General features: G+C 56.8%; 3 protein-coding genes across 3 annotated transcripts; all 3 read left to right on the top strand.

The window, feature by feature from the left end:
- The first annotated feature begins 1,180 nt into the window (after nucleotides 1–1,180).
- On the top strand, nucleotides 1,181–2,935 carry LOC142083228 (inositol 1,4,5-trisphosphate receptor-interacting protein-like 1). Its single transcript, XM_075152469.1, has one exon. It carries the CDS (start codon nucleotides 1,385–1,387, stop codon nucleotides 2,933–2,935), a length of 1,551 nt encoding a protein of 516 aa, XP_075008570.1. The 5' UTR covers nucleotides 1,181–1,384.
- Nucleotides 2,936–6,682: 3,747 nt separating this feature from the next.
- LOC142083227 (inositol 1,4,5-trisphosphate receptor-interacting protein-like 1) lies at nucleotides 6,683–8,245 on the top strand. The gene has a single exon (XM_075152467.1). The coding sequence runs from the start codon at nucleotides 6,698–6,700 to the stop codon at nucleotides 8,243–8,245; it is 1,548 nt and encodes a 515-aa protein (XP_075008568.1). The 5' UTR covers nucleotides 6,683–6,697.
- A 7,520-nt stretch (nucleotides 8,246–15,765) lies between these two features.
- Nucleotides 15,766–17,490, top strand: LOC142083171 (inositol 1,4,5-trisphosphate receptor-interacting protein-like 1). Its single transcript, XM_075152409.1, has one exon. It carries the CDS (start codon nucleotides 15,970–15,972, stop codon nucleotides 17,488–17,490), a length of 1,521 nt encoding a protein of 506 aa, XP_075008510.1. The 5' UTR covers nucleotides 15,766–15,969.
- Nucleotides 17,491–19,376: the final 1,886 nt, after the last annotated feature.

Below are 19,376 nucleotides of genomic sequence, written 5' to 3'. Positions count from 1 at the left end.
TTTTAAGAGCCATTTCTTAAGAGCACAGGAGCGGGCAATTCCCCTGTGTCGCAAGTCAAGCAAGAAGGGCAGGAGGCTGGCTTGGCTGACCAGGAATCTCCTTTGGGAACTTAGGCGGCAAACGAAAGTGTACGGGCTTTGGAAAGGGATCTGGGGGTGTTGGTTGATGTAAGCTCAATGGGAGTCAACAACGTGCCCTGGCGGCCAAAAGGGCCAGCCATCTCCTGGGGTGCGCTAGGCACGGTATAGCCAGCCCGTGCAAAGAAGGGATTGACCCACTATACTCAGCACTGGTGCGGCCTCACCTCCAGTACTGTGTGCAGTTTTGGGCACCACAACGTAGGAAGGATGTAGAAAGATCAGAATGTGTCCAAAGGAGGGCAACAAAGATGGTGGAAGGACTAGCGGGCACATCCTTATGAGGCGCGGCTGAGGCCACGGGGTTTGTTCAGCTTAGAGGAGAGGAGACTGAGGGGTGACCGCGTTGCTGTCCACAATGCCCGCAGGACGGGGAGCGGAGAGGGAGGTGCTGATGCTTCTCTCTGGGGTCTGGTGAGAGGACGCGAAGGAATGGCTTAAAGCTGCGTCAAGGGGAGTTCGGACTGGACATTAGGAAAAAGTTCTTCAGGGAGAGGGTGGTCAAGCAGTGGAACGAGCTCCCCCCAGGAAACGGTCATGGCCCAAGCCTCTTGGTACTCAGGAAGCAATTGGACAATGCTCTTAGAGACGTGATGGAACTTTAAGGCTGCCCAGGGTGGAGTCAGGGGTTGCACTCCATGATCCTCGTGGGTCCCTTCCAACTCAGGATATTCTATGATGATGAGACTGCCATTGGCAGGCAGGTGATAATGAACCCCAAATACAGCACCACGCAAGCTCCGGTGAAGAAAATTAGCTCTAGCCCAGCTTTAACCAGTACACCAGGGCAGCTGGAGCGGCTGAGCCGGGGTGGGGCCGAAGGGCGGGGCTGGCCGGCGGGCGTGCCTGTGATGCGCTCGGGCGCCTGTGACAGCACAGGGCACGGCTCACAACGGGGGCGGTTATCAGGGGCGCCAGCAGCAGCGCTGCCCCAGTACGGCCTGGGCCAGCGGTGAGTGCGCACGCGGGGGGAGGCCGGGCTGGGCGAGGGCCGGGGCAGAAACGCGGCCCCCGGGGCGGGGGGTTCTCACCCTGCATCGAGGGCCCAGCCGCTCGCGGGAGCGCCTTGGGCAGGGCACGGGGCCGCCGCCGGCGCGGCTGGGCGCAGGCCTTGCTGCCTCCCAGCTGCCTCGCCCCCTCTCCTACCCGCCCCCAGCTCCCTGCGGCTCCCGTCCCCGCTCCCCCCGCCGCCACCTCCCTCCCTCCCAGCCCCACTGAACCCCTTCTCTCCCTCCTCCTGCAGGCCATGATCGCCGCAATATTCTTCGCCTTGGTTGTGCAAAGCATCATCCAGCTCCCGCAGATGGTCGGTGATGAGCTGGATGAGGCCACGCGCGAGCGCATGCAGCAGCGTGAGGAGATGCTGAGCCGGGAGATGACTCGGCTGCTGCAGGAGCTGGAGCAGAGCACCCAGGAGCAGAGCACCCAGGAGCAGAGCGGCTTTGCCTGGGGAGCCCTGCTCTTTGCTGCCTTGCAGCAGTGGCAGTTCTGGGCGATTGCTGGAGCCCTGGTCCTGCTCTTTGGGCTCTGCTGGTGGCTCAGGAAAAGAAGCCATGAGGTGGACAGCAGCGACGAAGAGGAGAGCTCCAGCAGCGATGAAGAGAGCTCCAGCAGCGACACCGAGCAGGAGGAGGAAGAAAGCGAAGGGGAAGATCCTGAGGATGAGAGGGATCCGGGCAGGATTTTTGCAAAGCGCATCCAGTGGCCAGTGCAGAACCTGGCCTACAGGAGCCTGGTGGTGGAGGAGCTGGTGGGCGACCTCCTCCGTGTCTTCCAAGAGCTCTTGTCAAATAGTTTCTTCCCAGTGCTGCAGCCAGCCATCGGGGTGCGCAGCGCCTTTGAAGGTTGGAGTCCCCGTAAGGAAGACGTCATCTACCACCTGCTCGTGCCCCTGGAGCCCCCCCGTGGGCACGCCTTCCACCTGGAGCTGGGCACCGTGGGGGAGAGGCCGGCGAAGGACTCCTACGTCCGCGTGGAGCTGGAGTGCACCTGCAGAAGGGAGCAGCTGGGGGAGAACATGCTGTGCTTCCTCCACCACCCTGAGGAGGAGCTGAGGAGAAATCAGGGTCCCAGCCTCCTAGGCACCCTCTGCACCGGCTCCTGCCTAGATGTGCAGAAAACTGCCCGCTGGCTCCAAAACTTGGTTGGGTCAGCCTGGGTGGAAGTGCCTCAGTGGCATCACTTTGATATGAAGGTACTGCCCTCCAGCCGCTCCTGCAAGCTGCAGCTGACGGATGCCTCCAGGAGAACGCTCTTCGTTGAGATGATGTTTGGGGTGCGGCAAGGCCACTCAGACATCTTCGTGAGCAGCCAGAGTACAGAGGCCGACTTCACTCCAAGCACAATGTGGTCGGAGAGCTACGCTGTGGCAGAGGTGAAGTTCTTCAGGCATGTGGCCAGAGATGCCCTGCGCAACAGCTTCCACCTCAGATGCCTGCAGCTCTGCGCCCGCATCATGCTGGGCACAGGCTTTTCAACCTGTATCTTGAAGACAGCTGTGATGCACCTCCTGACCACCGTACCCCTGTCACACTGGGGCAGGAGGGATTTCCTGCAGCGGATCCTGGACATCATGGGGTACCTGCGCCACTGTCTGGAGGAGAAACGCCTCAACCACTTCTTCTTTGGCAATGAGAACGTGCCTGAGGAGATAATCTTGCCCCCAGCCTTCCAAAGAGCCGAACCGCTCAACCTCTTCCAGCACCTGGCGCAGGACCCAGCTGCTCACGCCGAGGCACTGCGTCAGTTCATGGAGCTGCAAGATCGGCTCTCAAGACTGCTGATCTTCGGCCGCTGAAAGAGGTCTTCATGCGCAGAGCTGTGTTTGCGGGGCTCACAGCTGACAGCAGATGACCAGCTCCTACTGCAGGGAAAAAGAGGGGAGAATGCGGGACGAGGCACGGGAAGGGCAAACCCTCTGCAGCAGCCCTCTGCCAAGAGCAGCACTCTTCTCCTCTCCACAGTCTCCCCAGCACAGCAGCCGGTGATGACCACAGTGGTGACAAAGATGAGTTTCGCCCTGCTTTCCCCTCGTGCTGGGGCGGCCAGGACGATGATTTCACACGGGCCCAGAAATTCTTGCTGGCAGCTCCGGCTGTGCAGGGACCAAGCGAGAGGCACCACCCATGTGCCTCTGTGTGTTCCCTGGGGTCCGTGTGGAGAATCTGCCCACCCCAGGCACTCCCCGGGGAGCCGGTACCACCAGGATATGGAGAAGACGCTGCTCCGTCGGCAGTGGGAATTGCTGCCGCACCTTTCCTCCACCGCAAAAGCACACTCTGGGGAGTGGGACCCGATGCAGCTTAAGGACCCGTTGCAAGGAGGCTTGCGACAGAGACTGCCGCTACCACCTGGGCAGCGACCGCACCCCCTACTTGGAGAGAGTCCATTCGTGGATTGAGATGTAAAGATGTAAAGATGTCAATAAATCACTTGTTTGAGAAACAAACGCTCGTCCGTGAGTGTCTGGGCATCACTTTGTGGGGGAACGCGGGCACAGGGTGCTGACAGCTCAGCTGCCACGGAGTCGGGGAGCCTTTTGCAGAAGAGCTGATGCGGTGGGCTCTGGTTTCATGATTCACTGGGCTGTGGCTTCCCAGGGGTTGTGGGTTAATGCCAGGAGGCAGCCTGGCATCACACAGCAGCTCTATCACTTGCCCCCAGTGGGACGGTGGAGAGAATCTGAAGGGTGAAAGTGGGAAAACTTGTGGGCTGAGAGGGGACAGGTTAGAAGGTAAAGCAAGAGCTACGCACCCAGGCAAAGCAAAATAAGGAATTCATTCACCGCTCCCCTGGTCTGCTGAGCAGACCTGCCTTTTCGGGAAGCGTTCTGCCTCCCTGGGGCTCGGGTTGGAGGCGTTACCAGGAAACTTCCGAGCCTCGTTCGGCCCTCAGATTATTAGCCGCTCTTGCTTTTTCATGTGGGTACCAACGATGTCGTGATGAGAAGCCCAAGGGCGGTCAGAAGAGACTTCAGGGCCTCGGGGAGATCGGCAAAGGGATCAGGAGCGCAGGCAGTATTCTCCTCTGTGCTTCCACTTGTGGGGAATGACCTTGAAACAAACAGGCGGACGCAACTTCTCAATACTGGCTCCCAGGCCAGCGTCACTGGCCGAATCTGGGGATTTTCAATCATCGGATGGTCTCTGTGACACCAGGCCCGCTGGGGCCTGACGAGGTGCACCGTTCTCAGTGGGGGAAAAGTATTTTTGCTCACGAGCTAGCGGGGCTGATTGAAAGCGCTTTAAACTAGGTTTGAAGGGGGGAAGGCATAAAATGGGGCTTAACGAGCGATAAGCTAAGGGACGGCATGACGATGCTTGAGGAGGGGTGTGCTAGTGAGAGCTTTCACTCTGCTCCACGAAGTACTGAGTAGGCTGGAGCAGAGTTGAAATGTTTGTACACGAATGCACGCGGTGTGAGGAACAGACAGGAGGAACTGGAGGCCTTGGCTCAGTCCCAGAGCTACGACACCACTGGCGTGAGTGAGACTTGTTGGGAAGAGTCCTGTGAGTGGAGTGCTGTGCTGGACGGTTACGGCTCTTCAGGAGAGAGCGGCAGGGCGGGCGAGGCGGGGGTAGTGCTGTATGTAAAGGAGGCTTGGGCTGTACAGCGCTTGCAGCTGGGGACGACACGCTTGAGAGCCTCTGCCTAAAGATCAGGGGAAAAGCTCACAGGGCGGATGTTCCTGCAGGAGTCTACTATGGATCCCCCCAGCCAGGGTGATGACACCGATGTACGATTCTGAAAGGAATCGAGGGAAATCTCTACATCAGTCGCCCTATGTCGGCCTTACGGGCGACTTCAACTTCCCGGCTGCTAACTGGGACTGTCATAGAGCAGAGACGAACAGGCCCAGGAAACTCCTGGAGCCCACGTTGAAGGTAACTTTTTGATACGGGTACTAAGGGAGCCGACTAGGAAAGGTGCCCTCCTAGACCTGTTGTCTGTCCATAGAGATGCTCTCGTGGGTGAAGTGAGGATTGGTGGCTGTCTTGGCCATAGCGATCAAGAAATGGTTGAGTTTAAAATCTTTGGTGATATGGGAAAAACTGCCAGCGGAGCTACTACCCTGGATTCTGGGAGAGCAGACCTCAGGCTGCTCAAGGAACTAGCTAGTAAGGTCCCCTGGGAGTCTGCTTTCGAGGGTATTGGTGTCCATAAACGCTGGTCACTTTTTAAGAGCCATTTCTTAAGAGCACAGGAGCGGGCAATTCCCCTGTGTCGCAAGTCAAGCAAGAAGGGCAGGAGGCTGGCTTGGCTGACCAGGAATCTCCTTTGGGAACTTAGGCGGCAAACGAAAGTGTACGGGCTTTGGAAAGGGATCTGGGGGTGTTGGTTGATGTAAGCTCAATGGGAGTCAACAACGTGCCCTGGCGGCCAAAAGGGCCAGCCATCTCCTGGGGTGCGCTAGGCACGGTATAGCCAGCCCGTGCAAAGAAGGGATTGACCCACTATACTCAGCACTGGTGCGGCCTCACCTCCAGTACTGTGTGCAGTTTTGGGCACCACAACGTAGGAAGGATGTAGAAAGATCAGAATGTGTCCAAAGGAGGGCAACAAAGATGGTGGAAGGACTAGCGGGCACATCCTTATGAGGCGCGGCTGAGGCCACGGGGTTTGTTCAGCTTAGAGGAGAGGAGACTGAGGGGTGACCGCGTTGCTGTCCACAACGCCCGCAGGACGGGGAGCGGAGAGGGAGGTGCTGATGCTTCTCTCTGGGGTCTGGTGAGAGGACGCGAAGGAATGGCTTAAAGCTGCATCAAGGGGAGTTCGGACTGGACATTAGGAAAAAGTTCTTCAGGGAGAGGGTGGTCAAGCAGTGGAACGAGCTCCCCCCAGGAAACGGTCATGGCCCAAGCCTCTTGGCACTCAGGAAGCAATTGGACAATGCTCTTAGAGACGTGGTGGAACTTTAAGGCTGCCCAGGGTGGAGTCAGGGGTTGCACTCCATGATCCTCGTGGGTCCTTTCCAACTCAGGATATTCTATGGTGATGAGACTGCCATTGGCAGGCAGGTGATAATGAACCCCAAATACAGCACCACGCAAGCTCCGGTGAAGAAAATTAGCTCTAGCCCAGCCTTCACCAGTACACCGGGGCAGCTGGAGCGGCTGAGCCGGGGTGGGGCCGAAGGGCGGGGCTGGCCGGCGGGCGTGCCTGTGATGCGCTCGGGCGCCTGTGACAGCACAGGGCACGGCTCACAACGGGGGCGGTTATCAGGGGCGCCAGCAGCAGCGCTGCCCCAGTACGGCCTGGGCCAGCGGTGAGTGCGCACGCGGGGGGAGGCCGGGCTGGGCCAGGGCCGGGGCAGAAACGCGGCCCCCGGGGCGGGGGGTTCTCACCCTGCATCGAGGGCCCAGCCGCTCGCGGGAGCGCCTTGGGCAGGGCACGGGGCCGCCGCCGGCGCGGCTGGGCGCAGGCCTTGCTGCCTCCCAGCTGCCTCGCCCCCTCTCCTACCCGCCCCCAGCTCCCTGCGGCTCCCGTCCCCGCTCCCCCCGCCGCCACCTCCCTCCCTCCCAGCCCCACTGAACCCCTTCTCTCCCTCCTCCTGCAGGCCATGATCGCCGCAATATTCTTCGCCTTGGTTGTGCAAAGCATCATCCAGCTCCCGCAGATGGTCGGTGATGAGCTGGATGAGGCCACGCGCGAGCGCATGCAGCAGCGTGAGGAGATGCTGAGCCGGGAGATGACTCGGCTGCTGCAGGAGCTGGAGCAGAGCACCCGGGAGCAGAGCACCCGGGAGCAGAGCACCCAGGAGCAGAGCGGCTTTGCCTGGGGAGCCCTGCTCTTTGCTGCCTTGCAGCAGTGGCAGTTCTGGGCGATTGCTGGAGCCCTGGTCCTGCTCTTTGGGCTCTGCTGGTGGCTCAGGAAAAGGAGCCGTGAGCCAGACAGCAGCAGTGATGAGGAGAGCTCCAGCAGCGACAGGGAGCAGGTGGAGGAGGAGGAGGAGGAGGAAGAAGGCAATGATGATGGAAATGACCCGGGAAGGTTTTTTGAGGAGCACATACAGTGGCCAGTTCAGAACTTGGCCACAGATGGCCAGGAGGTGAAGGATTTGGTGCACAACTTCATCCTTGTCTTCCACGATATCTTGTCAAACAGTTTCTTCCCAGTGCCGCAATCAGCAATCAGGGTGGGCAGCGCCTTCGAAGGTTGGAGTCCCCGTGAGGAAGACATCGTCTACCGCCTGCTCGTGCCCCTGAAGCCCCCCCGTGGGCACGTCTTCCACCTGGAGCTGGACAATGCGAGGGAGATGCCGGCAAGGACCTTCCGCATCCGCGTGGAACTGGTGTGCACCTGCCTGAATGACCAGCTGGCAGGAGAGACACTGTGCTTTCTCCACCGCCCCGAGGAGGAGCTGAGGAGAAATCAGGGGCCCAGCTTCTTAGACATCCTCTGCACTGACTCCTACCTAGACGTGCAGAAAACTGCCCGCTGGTTCTGTCAATTGGTGAAAACTGCCTGGGTGGTTTTGCCTCAGTCATCCCAACAACGTCTAACGGTGCTGCCCTCCAGCCGCTCCTGCAAATTCAAGGTGATCGACAACAACAACAAAAGCCTCTGCATTGAGGTGATGTTTGGGGTGCCGCAAGGCGACTCCGACATCTTCGTGAGCAGCCAGAGTACAGAGGCCATCTTCACCCCAAGCACGATGTGGCCGGAGAGCTACGCTGTGGCAGAGGTGAAGTTCTTCAGGCATGTGGCCAGGCGTGCACCGCACGACAGCTTCCACCTCAGATGCCTGCAGCTCTGCGCCCGCATCGTGGTGGGCACAGGCTTTTCCACCTATATCTTGAAGACAGCTGTGATGCATCTCCTGACCACCACACCCCTGTCAGGGTGGCGCAGGAGGGGTTTCCCGCTGCGGATGCTGGACATCATGCGGTACCTGCGCCACTGTGTGGAGGAGAAACGCCTCAACCACTTCTTCTTTGGCAATGAGAACGTGCCCGAGGAGATAATCTTGCCCCCAGCCTTCCAAAGAGCCGAACCGCTCAACCTCTTCCAGCACCTGGTACAGGACCCAGCTGCTCACGCCGAGGCACTGTATGAGTTCATGGAGCTGCAAGATCGTCTCACAAGACTGCTGATCTTCGGCCGCTGAAAGAGGTCTTCATGCGCAGAGCTGTGTTTGCGGGGCCCACAGCTGACAGCAGATGACCAGCTCCTACTGCAGGGAAAAAGAGGGGAGAATGCGGGACGAGGCAGGGGAAGGGCAAACCCTCTGCAGCAGCCCTCTGCCAAGAGCAGCACTCTTCTCCTCTCCACAGTCTCCCCAGCACAGCAGCCGGTGATGACCACAGTGGTGACAAAGATGAGTTTCGCCCTGCTTTCCCCTCGTGCTGGGGCGGCCAGGACGGTGATTTCACACGGGCCCAGAAATTCTTGCTGGCAGCTCCGGCTGTGCAGGGACCAAGCGAGAGGCACCACCCATGTGCCTCTGTGTGTTCCCTGGAGTCCGTGTGGAGAATCTGCCCACCCCAGGCACTCCCCGGGGAGCCGGTACCACCAGGATATGGAGAAGACGCTGCTCCGTCGGCAGTGGGAATTGCTGCCGCACCTTTCCTCCACAGTAAAAGCACACTCTGGGGAGTGGGACCCGATGCAGCTGAAGGGGCCGTTGCAAGGAGGCTTGCGACAGAGACTGCCGCTACCACCTGGGCGCGACCGCACCCCCTACTTGGAGAGAGTCCATTCGTGGATTGAGATGTAAAGATGTAAAGATGTCAATAAATCACTTGTTTGAGAAACAAACGCTCGTCCGTCAGTGTCTGGGCATCACTTTGTGGGGGAACACGGGCACAGGGTGCTGACAGCTCAGCTGCCACAGAGTTGGGGAGCCTTTTGCAGAAGAGCTGATGCGGTGGGCTCTGGTTTCATGATTCACTGGGCTGTGGCTTCCCAGGGGTTGTGGGTTAATGCCAGGAGGCAGCCTGGCATCACACAGCAGCTCTATCACTTGCCCCCAGTGGGACGGTGGAGAGAATCTGAAGGGTGAAAGTGGGAAAACTTGTGGGCTGAGAGGGGACAGGTTAGAAGGTAAAGCAAGAGCTACGCACCCAGGCAAAGCAAAACAAGGAATTCATTCACCGCTCCCCTGGTCTGCTGAGCAGACCTGCCTTTTCGGGAAGCGTTCTGCCTCCCTGGGGCTCGGGTTGGAGGCGTTACCAGGAAACTTCCGAGCCTCGTTCGGCCCTCAGATTATTAGCCGCTCTTGCTTTTTCATGTGGGTGCCAACGATGTCGTGATGAGAAGCCCAAGGGCGGTCAGAAGAGACTTCAGGGCCTCGGGGAGATCGGCAAAGGGATCAGGAGCGCAGGCAGTATTCTCCTCTGTGCTTCCACTTGTGGGGAATGACCTTGAAACAAACAGGCGGACGCAACTTCTCAATACTGGCTCCCAGGCCAGCGTCACTGGCCGAATCTGGGGATTTTCAGTCATCGGATGGTCTCTGTGACACCAGGCCCGCTGGGGCCTGACGAGGTGCACCGTTCTCAGTGGGGGAAAAGTATTTTTGCTCACGAGCTAGCGGGGCTGATTGAAAGCGCTTTAAACTAGGTTTGAAGGGGGGAAGGCATAAAATGGGGCTTAACTAGCGATAAGCTAAGGGACGGCATGACGATGCTTGAGGAGGGGTGTGCTAGTGAGAGCTTTCACTCTGCTCCACGAAGTACTGAGTAGGCTGGAGCAGAGTTGAAATGTTTGTACACGAATGCACGCGGTGTGAGGAACAGACAGGAGGAACTGGAGGCCTTGGCTCAGTCCCAGAGCTACGACACCACTGGCGTGAGTGAGACTTGTTGGGAAGAGTCCTGTGACTGGGGTGCTGTGCTGGACGGTTACGGCTCTTCAGGAGAGAGCGGCAGGGCGGGCGAGGCGGGGGGTAGTGCTGTATGTAAAGGAGGCTTGGGCTGTACAGCGCTTGCAGCTGGGGACGACACGCTTGAGAGCCTCTGCCTAAAGATCAGGGGAAAAGCTCACAGGGCGGATGTTCCTGCAGGAGTCTACTATGGATCCCCCAGCCAGGGTGATGACACCGATGTACGATTCTGAAAGGAATCGAGGGAAATCTCTACATCAGTTGCTCTATGTCGGCCTTACGGGCGACTTCAACTTCCTGGCTGCTAACTGGGACTGTCATAGAGCAGAGACGAACAGGCCCAGGAAACTCCTGGAGCCCACGTTGAAGGTAACTTTTTGATACGGGTACTAAGGGAGCCGACTAGGAAAGGTGCCCTCCTAGACCTGTTGTCTGTCCATAGAGATGCTCTCGTGGGTGAAGTGAGGATTGGTGGCTGTCTTGGCCATAGCGATCAAGAAATGGTTGAGTTTAAAATCTTTGGTGATATGGGAAAAACTGCCAGCGGAGCTACTACCCTGGATTCTGGGAGAGCAGACCTCAGGCTGCTCAAGGAACTAGCTAGTAAGGTCCCCTGGGAGTCTGCTTTCGAGGGTATTGGTGTCCATAAACGCTGGTCACTTTTTAAGAGCCATTTCTTAAGAGCGCAGGAGCGGGCAATTCCCCTGTGTCGCAAGTCAAGCAAGAAGGGCAGGAGGCTGGCTTGGCTGACCAGGAATCTCCTTTGGGAACTTGGGCGGCAAACGAAAGTGTACGGGCTTTGGAAAGAGATCTGGGGGTGTTGGTTGATGTAAGCTCAATGGGAGTCAACAACGTGCCCTGGCGGCCAAAAGGGCCAGCCATCTCCTGGGGTGCGCTAGGCATGGTATAGCCAGCCCGTGCAAAGAAGGGATTGACCCACTATACTCAGTACTGGTGCGGCCTCACCTCCAGTACTGTGTGCAGTTTTGGGCACCACAACGTAGGAAGGATGTAGAAAGATCAGAATGTGTCCAAAGGAGGGCAACAAAGATGGTGAAAGGACTAGCGGGCACGTCCTTATGAGGCGCTCTTGCTTTTTCATGTGGGTACCAACGATGTCGTGATGAGAAGCCCAAGGGCGATCAGAAGAGACTTCAGGGCCTCGGGAGATCGGTAAAGGGATCAGGAGCACAGGCAGTATTCTCCTCTGTCCTGCTGTTTGGGCTCTGCTGGTGGCTCAGGACAAGGAGGTGTCAGCCAGACAGCAGCAGCAAGGAGAGCAGCTCCAGAAGCACAGAGGATAAGGAGGAGGAAGAAAGGGAAAACCCTGCCCAGCAGCACTTTGCCAAGAGCATCAGCATCGTCATCCTGACGGTCTCCCCATGCAAAGGAGCTGGTGACGACTATGGTGGATACAAAGATTCCGCGTGTTCACTGGGATTGCTCCCACACGTTTCTCCTCAGCAAAAGCACACTCTGGGGTGTCTGACACGATGCAGCTGAAGAGGCCGTTGCAGGGCGGCTTGTGACAGAGACTCCCGTTATGACCTGGACGGTGACTGCCCTCCCTCTTTGAGCAAGTCTGTGCTCTCCGGGAGCTTTTCCCTCTGCAAAGATGCCAATAAATGTCTTGTTTGAACAAATGCTGCGTCTGTGAGTGTCTGTGCCTCACCTTGATGGGGAAGACAGGCATAGGGTGCTGGCTGCTTGTGGTGGGTTGACCTTGGCTGGATGCCAGGTGCCCACCAAGCCACTTGTCCTGGTTTTTGCTGGGATAGAGTTAATTTTCTTCCTGGTAGCTGGCATGGTGCTGTGTTTTGGATTTAGTATGAGAGGAATGTTGATAGCACACTGATGTTTTAGTTGTTGCTAAATAATGCTTACCCTATTCAAGGACTTCTCAGCTTCCCATGCTCTCCCAGGTGCACAAGAACCCGGGAGGGAGCATAGCCAGGACAGCTGACCCAACTGACCAACGGGGTTTCCATACCATATGATGTCATGCTCAGTATATAAGCTGGGGGGGTGGCTGGGGGGGAGCGGTCGCTGCATAGGGTCTGGCTGGGCACCGGTCGGCGGGTGGTGAGCAATTGCATTGTGCATCACTTATTTTGTATGTTCTATCATCATTATCATTATCATTATCATTGTCATTATCATTATCATTGTCATTATCATTGTCATTATCATTATCATTATCATATCATTATTATTTTCCCTTCCTTTTCTGTTCTATTAAACTGTCTTTATCTCAATCCATGAATTTTACTTTTTTTTTCGATTCTCCACCCACCCCACTGGATGGGGGAGTGAGTGAGTGGCTGTGTGGTGTTTGGCTGCCTGCCGGGTTAAACCTCAACAGTCCTTTTTGGCGCCCAACGTGGCGCACGAAGGGTTGAGATACCGACACATCTACCCGAGCGGGTTAAAACAAATTTGTTATAAGTATTCATTGTATCAGTTTAGTAGTCGCTGGTCACAATGTCAGTTTATTTGCTCTCACAGTTGTTGGATTTGTTTTTGGAGTTTTGTTATGTAACACCTTACTGTCTATATATACTGTTTATCAGTATTTATGTGCTGTTTATCGCCTCTGGGAGATGGATTAAGGTTATCTCTTTGCTGTGCTGTGTAACACTGGCTTATGGTATGATAAACTTACTGGTCATGAGATCGTACTCAGCCTTGCCGTCACCCCTGTGCTTCAGGAGCTATCCCTTGGAAGCTGTGAATAATTACACTTTTTACCTCTTCTCCTCGGAGAGCCAATTTACAGGGGAGACACCTTCCTTCACCTTCTCCTTCTCCTCCAGGCTGATTAAAACAGCTCTCGAGAATTTTGAATATCCTTGGGATGTTCAAGCCAGCATGCTCCTATTCCTATGTCTCCTGAGTGTGTTTCAGGTTTTGTTTAGGGTTAAACAACTGTTTAAAAAAAACCACTCAGAGATCTGCGCCGAGGCTGGATGGTCACGGGTGGCATGGCATGTGGGAGAATACGGGCAGGTCCTTAGAGAAATTCTCACCCCCGATGGTCTGGAACTTTACTCCCAAACAACTACAGGATCCTGATGAAGTGCTAGAATGCTTGAAAAAAAAATTCCATGGTTATTCCAAAGAGGCATAACTTACTGCACTGTGCTGGCCCCTGGCTAGTATCTACCAAACACTGCTCGGTATTATACAGCATCCTCAGGGAGAAGAGAAGGAAGACAAACCAACAGACACTGCGGCTACTCTAACCCCAGCGACAGGCACTGCGGCTGCTCCAACCCCTGTGACAGGCACTGCAGCTATTTCAACCCCTGCAACAGGTACTACAGCTGAACCAGAGGACCAACACGAGCTGGTATCAGTCGCCCCTCTACATAAGAAGAAATCTTGGAAGCCAAAGTCAGCTCATTTAGAAAGGGATGATGAAAAAGCAGGGCCATCACGAGGAGGGGAGGAGGAAGAGAAAGAACTCCTAAAGGAAATGGAAACCACCCGATCCCTATCCCTGAGTGAGTTGCGAGATACGCAAAAAGATTTCAGCTGTTGTCCAGGTGAGCATATTGTCACCTGGCTGCTCCGATGCTGGGATAACGGGGCCAGTAGCCTGGAATTAGAGGGTAGGGAAGCCAAGCAGCTGGGATCTCTTTCTAGGGAAGGGGGCATTGACAAAGCGATTGGACAAGGGGCACAGGTCCTCAGCCTCTGGAGGCGACTCCTGTCAGCGTGAAGGAAAGGTATCCCTTCGAGGAAGATGTTATATGTCACCCAGGTGAGTGGACCACCATGGAGAGAGGTATCCAGTACTTGAGAGAATTAGCCGTGCTGGAAGAGATTTATCATGACCTGAACAACGAGCAGTTATCCAAAGACCCAGATGAGGTCAAATGCACCCGACCCATGTGGCACAAGTTTGTACGGAGCGCACCAGCGTCACATGCAAACTCATTGGCAATAATGACCTGGAAAGACGGAGAGGAACAAACGGTGGATGAACTGGCTGGCCAATTCCGGCAATAAGAAGAAAGTCTCTCTTCCTCCCTACGGGCCTGCGCCTCTGCTGTGGAGAAACTGTCTCAGGAAGTCCAGCAACTCAAAGAGGATATGTCCTGCTCCCCACCTGCACGGGCCAGCGTCTCAGCCATTAGAAGTAAGCATCCCTCAAGACAGGAGATATCGTGGGTACACACCCCCGGGGCACCCTGTGGTTTTACAGGAAGTGGGATAGAAAATCTGCCTCAACCCTAGAGTCACGGGTATGTGAGTTGCAAGGAAAAACAATCACAAAAGGGAGTTCTTCCAGGAAAACTGCTGCTCCAGTCTCCAGTGAGCAGCTCCCCAGACAGAGTAGAAGGGCTGATTGCACTTCCGATCTTAATAAAGGGACTTCTGATACGTACTTAGAAGAAGTGGGTAGCGAATATGATGACCGGGACTAGAGGGGCCCTGCCTCCAGCCAGGTGGAGGAAAGGGACAACCGGTTTTACTGGACTGTGTGGATTCGATGGCCTGGCACATCAGACCCACAGGAGTATAAGGCTCTCGTAGACACTGGTGCACAGTGTACCCTGATGCCATCAGGCTATAAAGGGGCAGAACCCATTTGTATTTCTGGAGTGACAGGGGATCCCAAGAGTTAACTGTATTGGAGGCCGAAGTGAGCCTGACCGGGAATGAGTGGCAGAAGCACCCCATTGTGACTGGCCCAGAGGCTCCATGCATCCTTGGCATAGACTCCCTTAGGAGAGGGTATTTCAAGGACCCAAAAGGGTATCGGTGGGCTTTTGGTATAGCTGCCCTGGAGACGGAGGAAATTAAACACCTTGCCCGGTCTCTCGGAGGACCCTTCTGTTGTGGGGTTGCTGAGGGTTGAAGAACAACAGGTGCCGATTGCTACCGCAACAGTCCACCAGCGGCAATATCGCACCAACCGAGACTCCCTGATTCCCATCCATGAGCTGATTCGTCGACTGGAGAGCCAAGGAGTGACCAGCAAGACCTGCTCACCCTTTAACAGTCCCATATGGCCAGTGCGAAAGTCTAATGGAGAGTGGAGACTAACAGGAGACTCATCGTGGCCTGAATGAACTTACGCCGCCGTTGAGTGCTGCCGTGCCGGACACGCTAGAACTTCAATACGAACTGGAGTCAAAGGCAGCCAAATGGTATGGCACAACTGATATTGCTAATGCGTTTTTCTCCATCCCTTTGGCGGCAGAGTGCAGGCCACAGTTTGCTTTCACTTGGAGGGGTGTCCAATACACCTGGAATTGACTAACCCAGGGGTGGAAACACAGCCCTACCATTTGCCACGGACTGATCTACACTGCACTGGAACAGGGTGAGGCTTCAGAACACCTGCAGTACATTGATGACATCATCGTATGGGGCAACACAGCAGAAGAAGTTTTTGAGAAAGGGGACAAAATACTCCAAATCCTTCTGCAGGCCAGTTTTGCCATAAAACAAAGTAAGGTCAAGGGACCTCCACAGGAGATCCAGTTTTTCTTCCTGTGAAGAAAATTAGCTCTAGCCCAGCCTTCACCAGTACACCAGGGCAGCTGGGAGGGGCTGAGCCGGGGTGGGGCCGAAGGGCGGGGCTGGCCGGCGGGCGTGCCTGTGATGCGCTCGGGCGCCTGTGACAGCACAGGGCACGGCTCACAACGGGGGCGGTTATCAGGGGCGCCAGCAGCAGCGCTGCCCCAGTACGGCCTGGGCCAGCGGTGAGTGCGCACGCGGGGGGAGGCCGGGCTGGGCCAGGGCCGGGGCAGAAACGCGGCCCCCGGGGCGGGGGGTTCTCACCCTGCATCGAGGGCCCAGCCGCTCGCGGGAGCGCCTTGGGCAGGGCACGGGGCCGCCGCCGGCACGGCTGGGCGCAGGCCTTGCTGCCTCCCAGCTGCCTCGCCCCCTCTCCTACCCGCCCCCAGCTCCCTGCGGCTCCCGTCCCCGCTCCCCCCGCCACCACCTCCCTCCCTCCCAGCCCCACTGAACCCCTTCTCTCCCTCCTCCTGCAGGCCATGATTGCCGCAATATTCCTCGCCTTGGTTGTGCAAAGCATCATCCAGCTCCTGCAGATGGTCGGTGTTGAGCTGGATGAGGCCACGCGCGAGCGCATGCAGCAGCGCGCGGAGATGCTGAGCCGGGAGATGACTCGGCGGCTGCAGGAGCTGGAGCAGAGCGGCTTTGCCTGGGGAGCCCTGCTCTTTGCTGCCTTGCAGCAGTGGCAGTTCTGGGCGATTGCTGGAGTCCTGGTCCTGCTCTTTGGGCTCTGCTGGTGGCTTAGGAAAAGGAGCCATGAGCCAGCTAGCAGCAGTGACAGGGTGCAGGTGGTGGAGGAGGAGGAGGAAGAAGAAGGCAATGATGATGCATATTACCTGCAAAGGTTTTATGAAGAGCACATACGGTTGCGAGTTCAGTACTTGGCCCTAGAGTGCCGGGAGGTGAAGTACTGGGTGCATCGCTTCATCCTTGCCTTCCAAGAGGACTTGTCAAACAGTTTCTTCCCAGTGCCGCAATCAGCCATCGGGGTGGGCAGCGCCTTCGAAGGTTGGAGTCGAAGGTTGAAGGAGGAAGACATAGTCTACTGCCTGCTCGTGCCCCTGAAGCCCCCCCGTGGGCACGTCTTCCACCTGGAGCTGGACAACGCGAGGGAGATGCTGGCAAGGACCTTCCACATCCGCGTGGAACTGGTGTGCACCTGCCTGAACGAGCAGCTGGCAGGAGAGATGCTGTGCTTCCTCCACTGCCCCGAGGACGAGCTGAGGCGAAATCAGAACCCCGGCCTCCTAGGCACCCTCTGCACTGGCTCCTACCTAGATGTGCAAAAAACTGCCCGCTGGTTCCAAAACTTGGTGGAACGTGCCTGGGTACGTTTCCATGAGTCGTACAGTTACCGTCTAAGAGTGCTGCCCTCCAGCCGCTCCTGCAAATTCAAGGTGATCAACAACGACAACAAAAGCCTCTGCATTGAGATGATGTTTGGGGTGCAGCAAGGCGACTCCGACATCTTCGTGAGCAGCCAGACTAGAGAGACCATCTTCACCCCAAGCACGATGTGGCCGGAGAGCTACGCTGTGGCAGAGGTGAAGTTCTTCAGGCATGTGGCCAGGCGTGCACCGCGCAACAGCTTCCACCTCAAATGCCTGCAACTCTGCGCCCGCTTCCTGATGCACAGAGGCTCTTCCACCTATGCCTTGAAGACAGCTATGATGCACCTCCTGACCACCATACCGCTGTCACTCTGGGGCAGGGTCTCTTTTGTGATGGGGCTGCTGTACATCATGCGACACCTGCGCCACTGTCTGGAGGAGAAACGCCTCAACCACTTCTTCTTTGGCAATGAGAACGTGCCCGAGGAGATAATCTTGCCCCCAGCCTTCCAAAGAGCCGAACCGCTCAACCTCTTCCAGCACCTGGCGCAGGACCCAGCTGCCCACGCCGAGGCACTGCGTCAGTTCATGGAGCTGCAAGATCGGCTCTCAAGACTGCTGGGAGTGCCCAGAGATGCGTTTGCGGGGCTCATACCTGACGGCAGATGACCAGCTCCTACTGCAGGGAAAAAGAGGGGAGAATGCGGGACGAGGCACGGGAAGGGCAAACCCTCTGCAGCAGCCCTCTGCCAAGAGCAGCACTCTTCTCCTCTCCACAGTCTCCCCAGCACAGCAGCCGGTGATGACCACAGTGGCAACAAAGATGAGTTTCGCCCTGCTTTCCCCTCATGCTGGGGCGGCCAGGACGGTGATTTCACACGGGCCCAGAAATTCTTGCTGGCAGCTCCGGCTGTGCAGGGACCAAGCGAGAGGCACCACCCATGTGCCTCTGTGTGTTCCCTGGAGTCCGTGTGGAGAATCTGCCCACCCCAGGCACTCCCCGGGGAGCCGGTACCACCAGGATATGGAGAAGACGCTGCTCCGTCGGCAGTGGGAATTGCTGCCGCACCTTTCCTCCACAGCAAAAGCACACTCTGGGGAGTGGGACCCGATGCAGCTGAAGGGGCCGTTGCAAGGAGGCTTGTGACAGAGACTGCCGCTACCACCTGGGCAGCGACCGCACCCCCTACTTGGAGAGAGTCCATTCCCTGTAGAAATTTACCCTGTGTGAAGATGTCAATAAATCACTTGTTTAACAAAGAAACGCTCGTCCGTGAGTGTCTGTGCATCACTTTGTGGGGGAACGCAGGCACAGGGTGCTGACAGCTCAGCTGCCACAGAGTTGGGGAGCCTTTTGCAGAAGAGCTGATGCGGTGGGCTCTGGTTTCATGATTCACTGGGCTGTGGCTTCCCAGGGGTTGTGGGTTAATGCCAGGAGGCAGCCTGGCATCACACAGCAGCTCTATCACTTGCCCCCAGTGGGACGGTGGAGAGAATCTGAAGGGTGAAAGTGGGAAAACTTGTGGGCTGAGAGGGGACAGGTTAGAAGGTAAAGCAAGAGCTACGCGCCCAGGCAAAGCAAAACAAGGAATTCATTCACCGCTCCCCTGGTCTGCTGAGCAGACCTGCCTTTTCGGGAAGCGTTCTGCCTCCCTGGGGCTCGGGTTGGAGGCATTACCAGGAAACTTCCGAGCCTCGTTCGGCCCTCAGATTATTAGCCGCTCTTGCTTTTTCATGTGGGTGCCAACGATGTCGTGATGAGAAGCCCAAGGGCAGTCAGAAGAGACTTCAGGGCCTCGGGGAGATCGGCAAAGGGATCAGGAGCGCAGGCAGTATTCTCCTCTGTGCTTCCACTTGTGGGGAATGACCTTGAAACAAACAGGCGGACGCAACTTCTCAATACTGGCTCCCAGGCCAGCGTCACTGGCCGAATCTGGGGATTTTCAGTCATCGGATGGTCTCTGTGACACCAGGCCCGCTGGGGCCTGATGAGGTGCACCGTTCTCAGTGGGGGAAAAGTATTTTTGCTCACGAGCTAGCGGGGCTGATTGAAAGCGCTTTAAACTAGGTTTGAAGGGGGGAAGGCATAAAATGGGGCTTAACGAGCGATAAGCTAAGGGACGGCATGACGATGCTTGAGGAGGGGTGTGCTAGTGAGAGCTTTCACTCTGCTCCACGAAGTACTGAGTAGGCTGGAGCAGAGTTGAAATGTTTGTACACGAATGCACGCGGTGTGAGGAACAGACAGGAGGAACTGGAGGCCTTGGCTCAGTCCCAGAGCTACGACACCACTGGCGTGAGTGAGACTTGTTGGGAAGAGTCCTGTGAGTGGAGTGCTGTGCTGGACGGTTACGGCTCTTCAGGAGAGAGCGGCAGGGCGGGCGAGGCGGGGGGTAGTGCTGTATGTAAAGGAGGGCTTGGGCTGTACAGCGCTTGCAGCTGGGGACGACACGCTTGAGAGCCTCTGCCTAAAGATCAGGGGAAAAGCTCACAGGGCGGATGTTCCTGCAGGAGTCTACTATGGATCCCCCAGCCAGGGTGATGACACCGATGTA

Source organism: Calonectris borealis, chromosome 5, assembly GCF_964195595.1.
Source record: "Calonectris borealis chromosome 5, bCalBor7.hap1.2, whole genome shotgun sequence".
Taxonomy (NCBI): Eukaryota; Metazoa; Chordata; class Aves; order Procellariiformes; family Procellariidae; genus Calonectris; species Calonectris borealis.
Note: the sequence above shows the minus strand (reverse complement) of the source record. Positions and strands in the feature narration are given on the sequence as shown.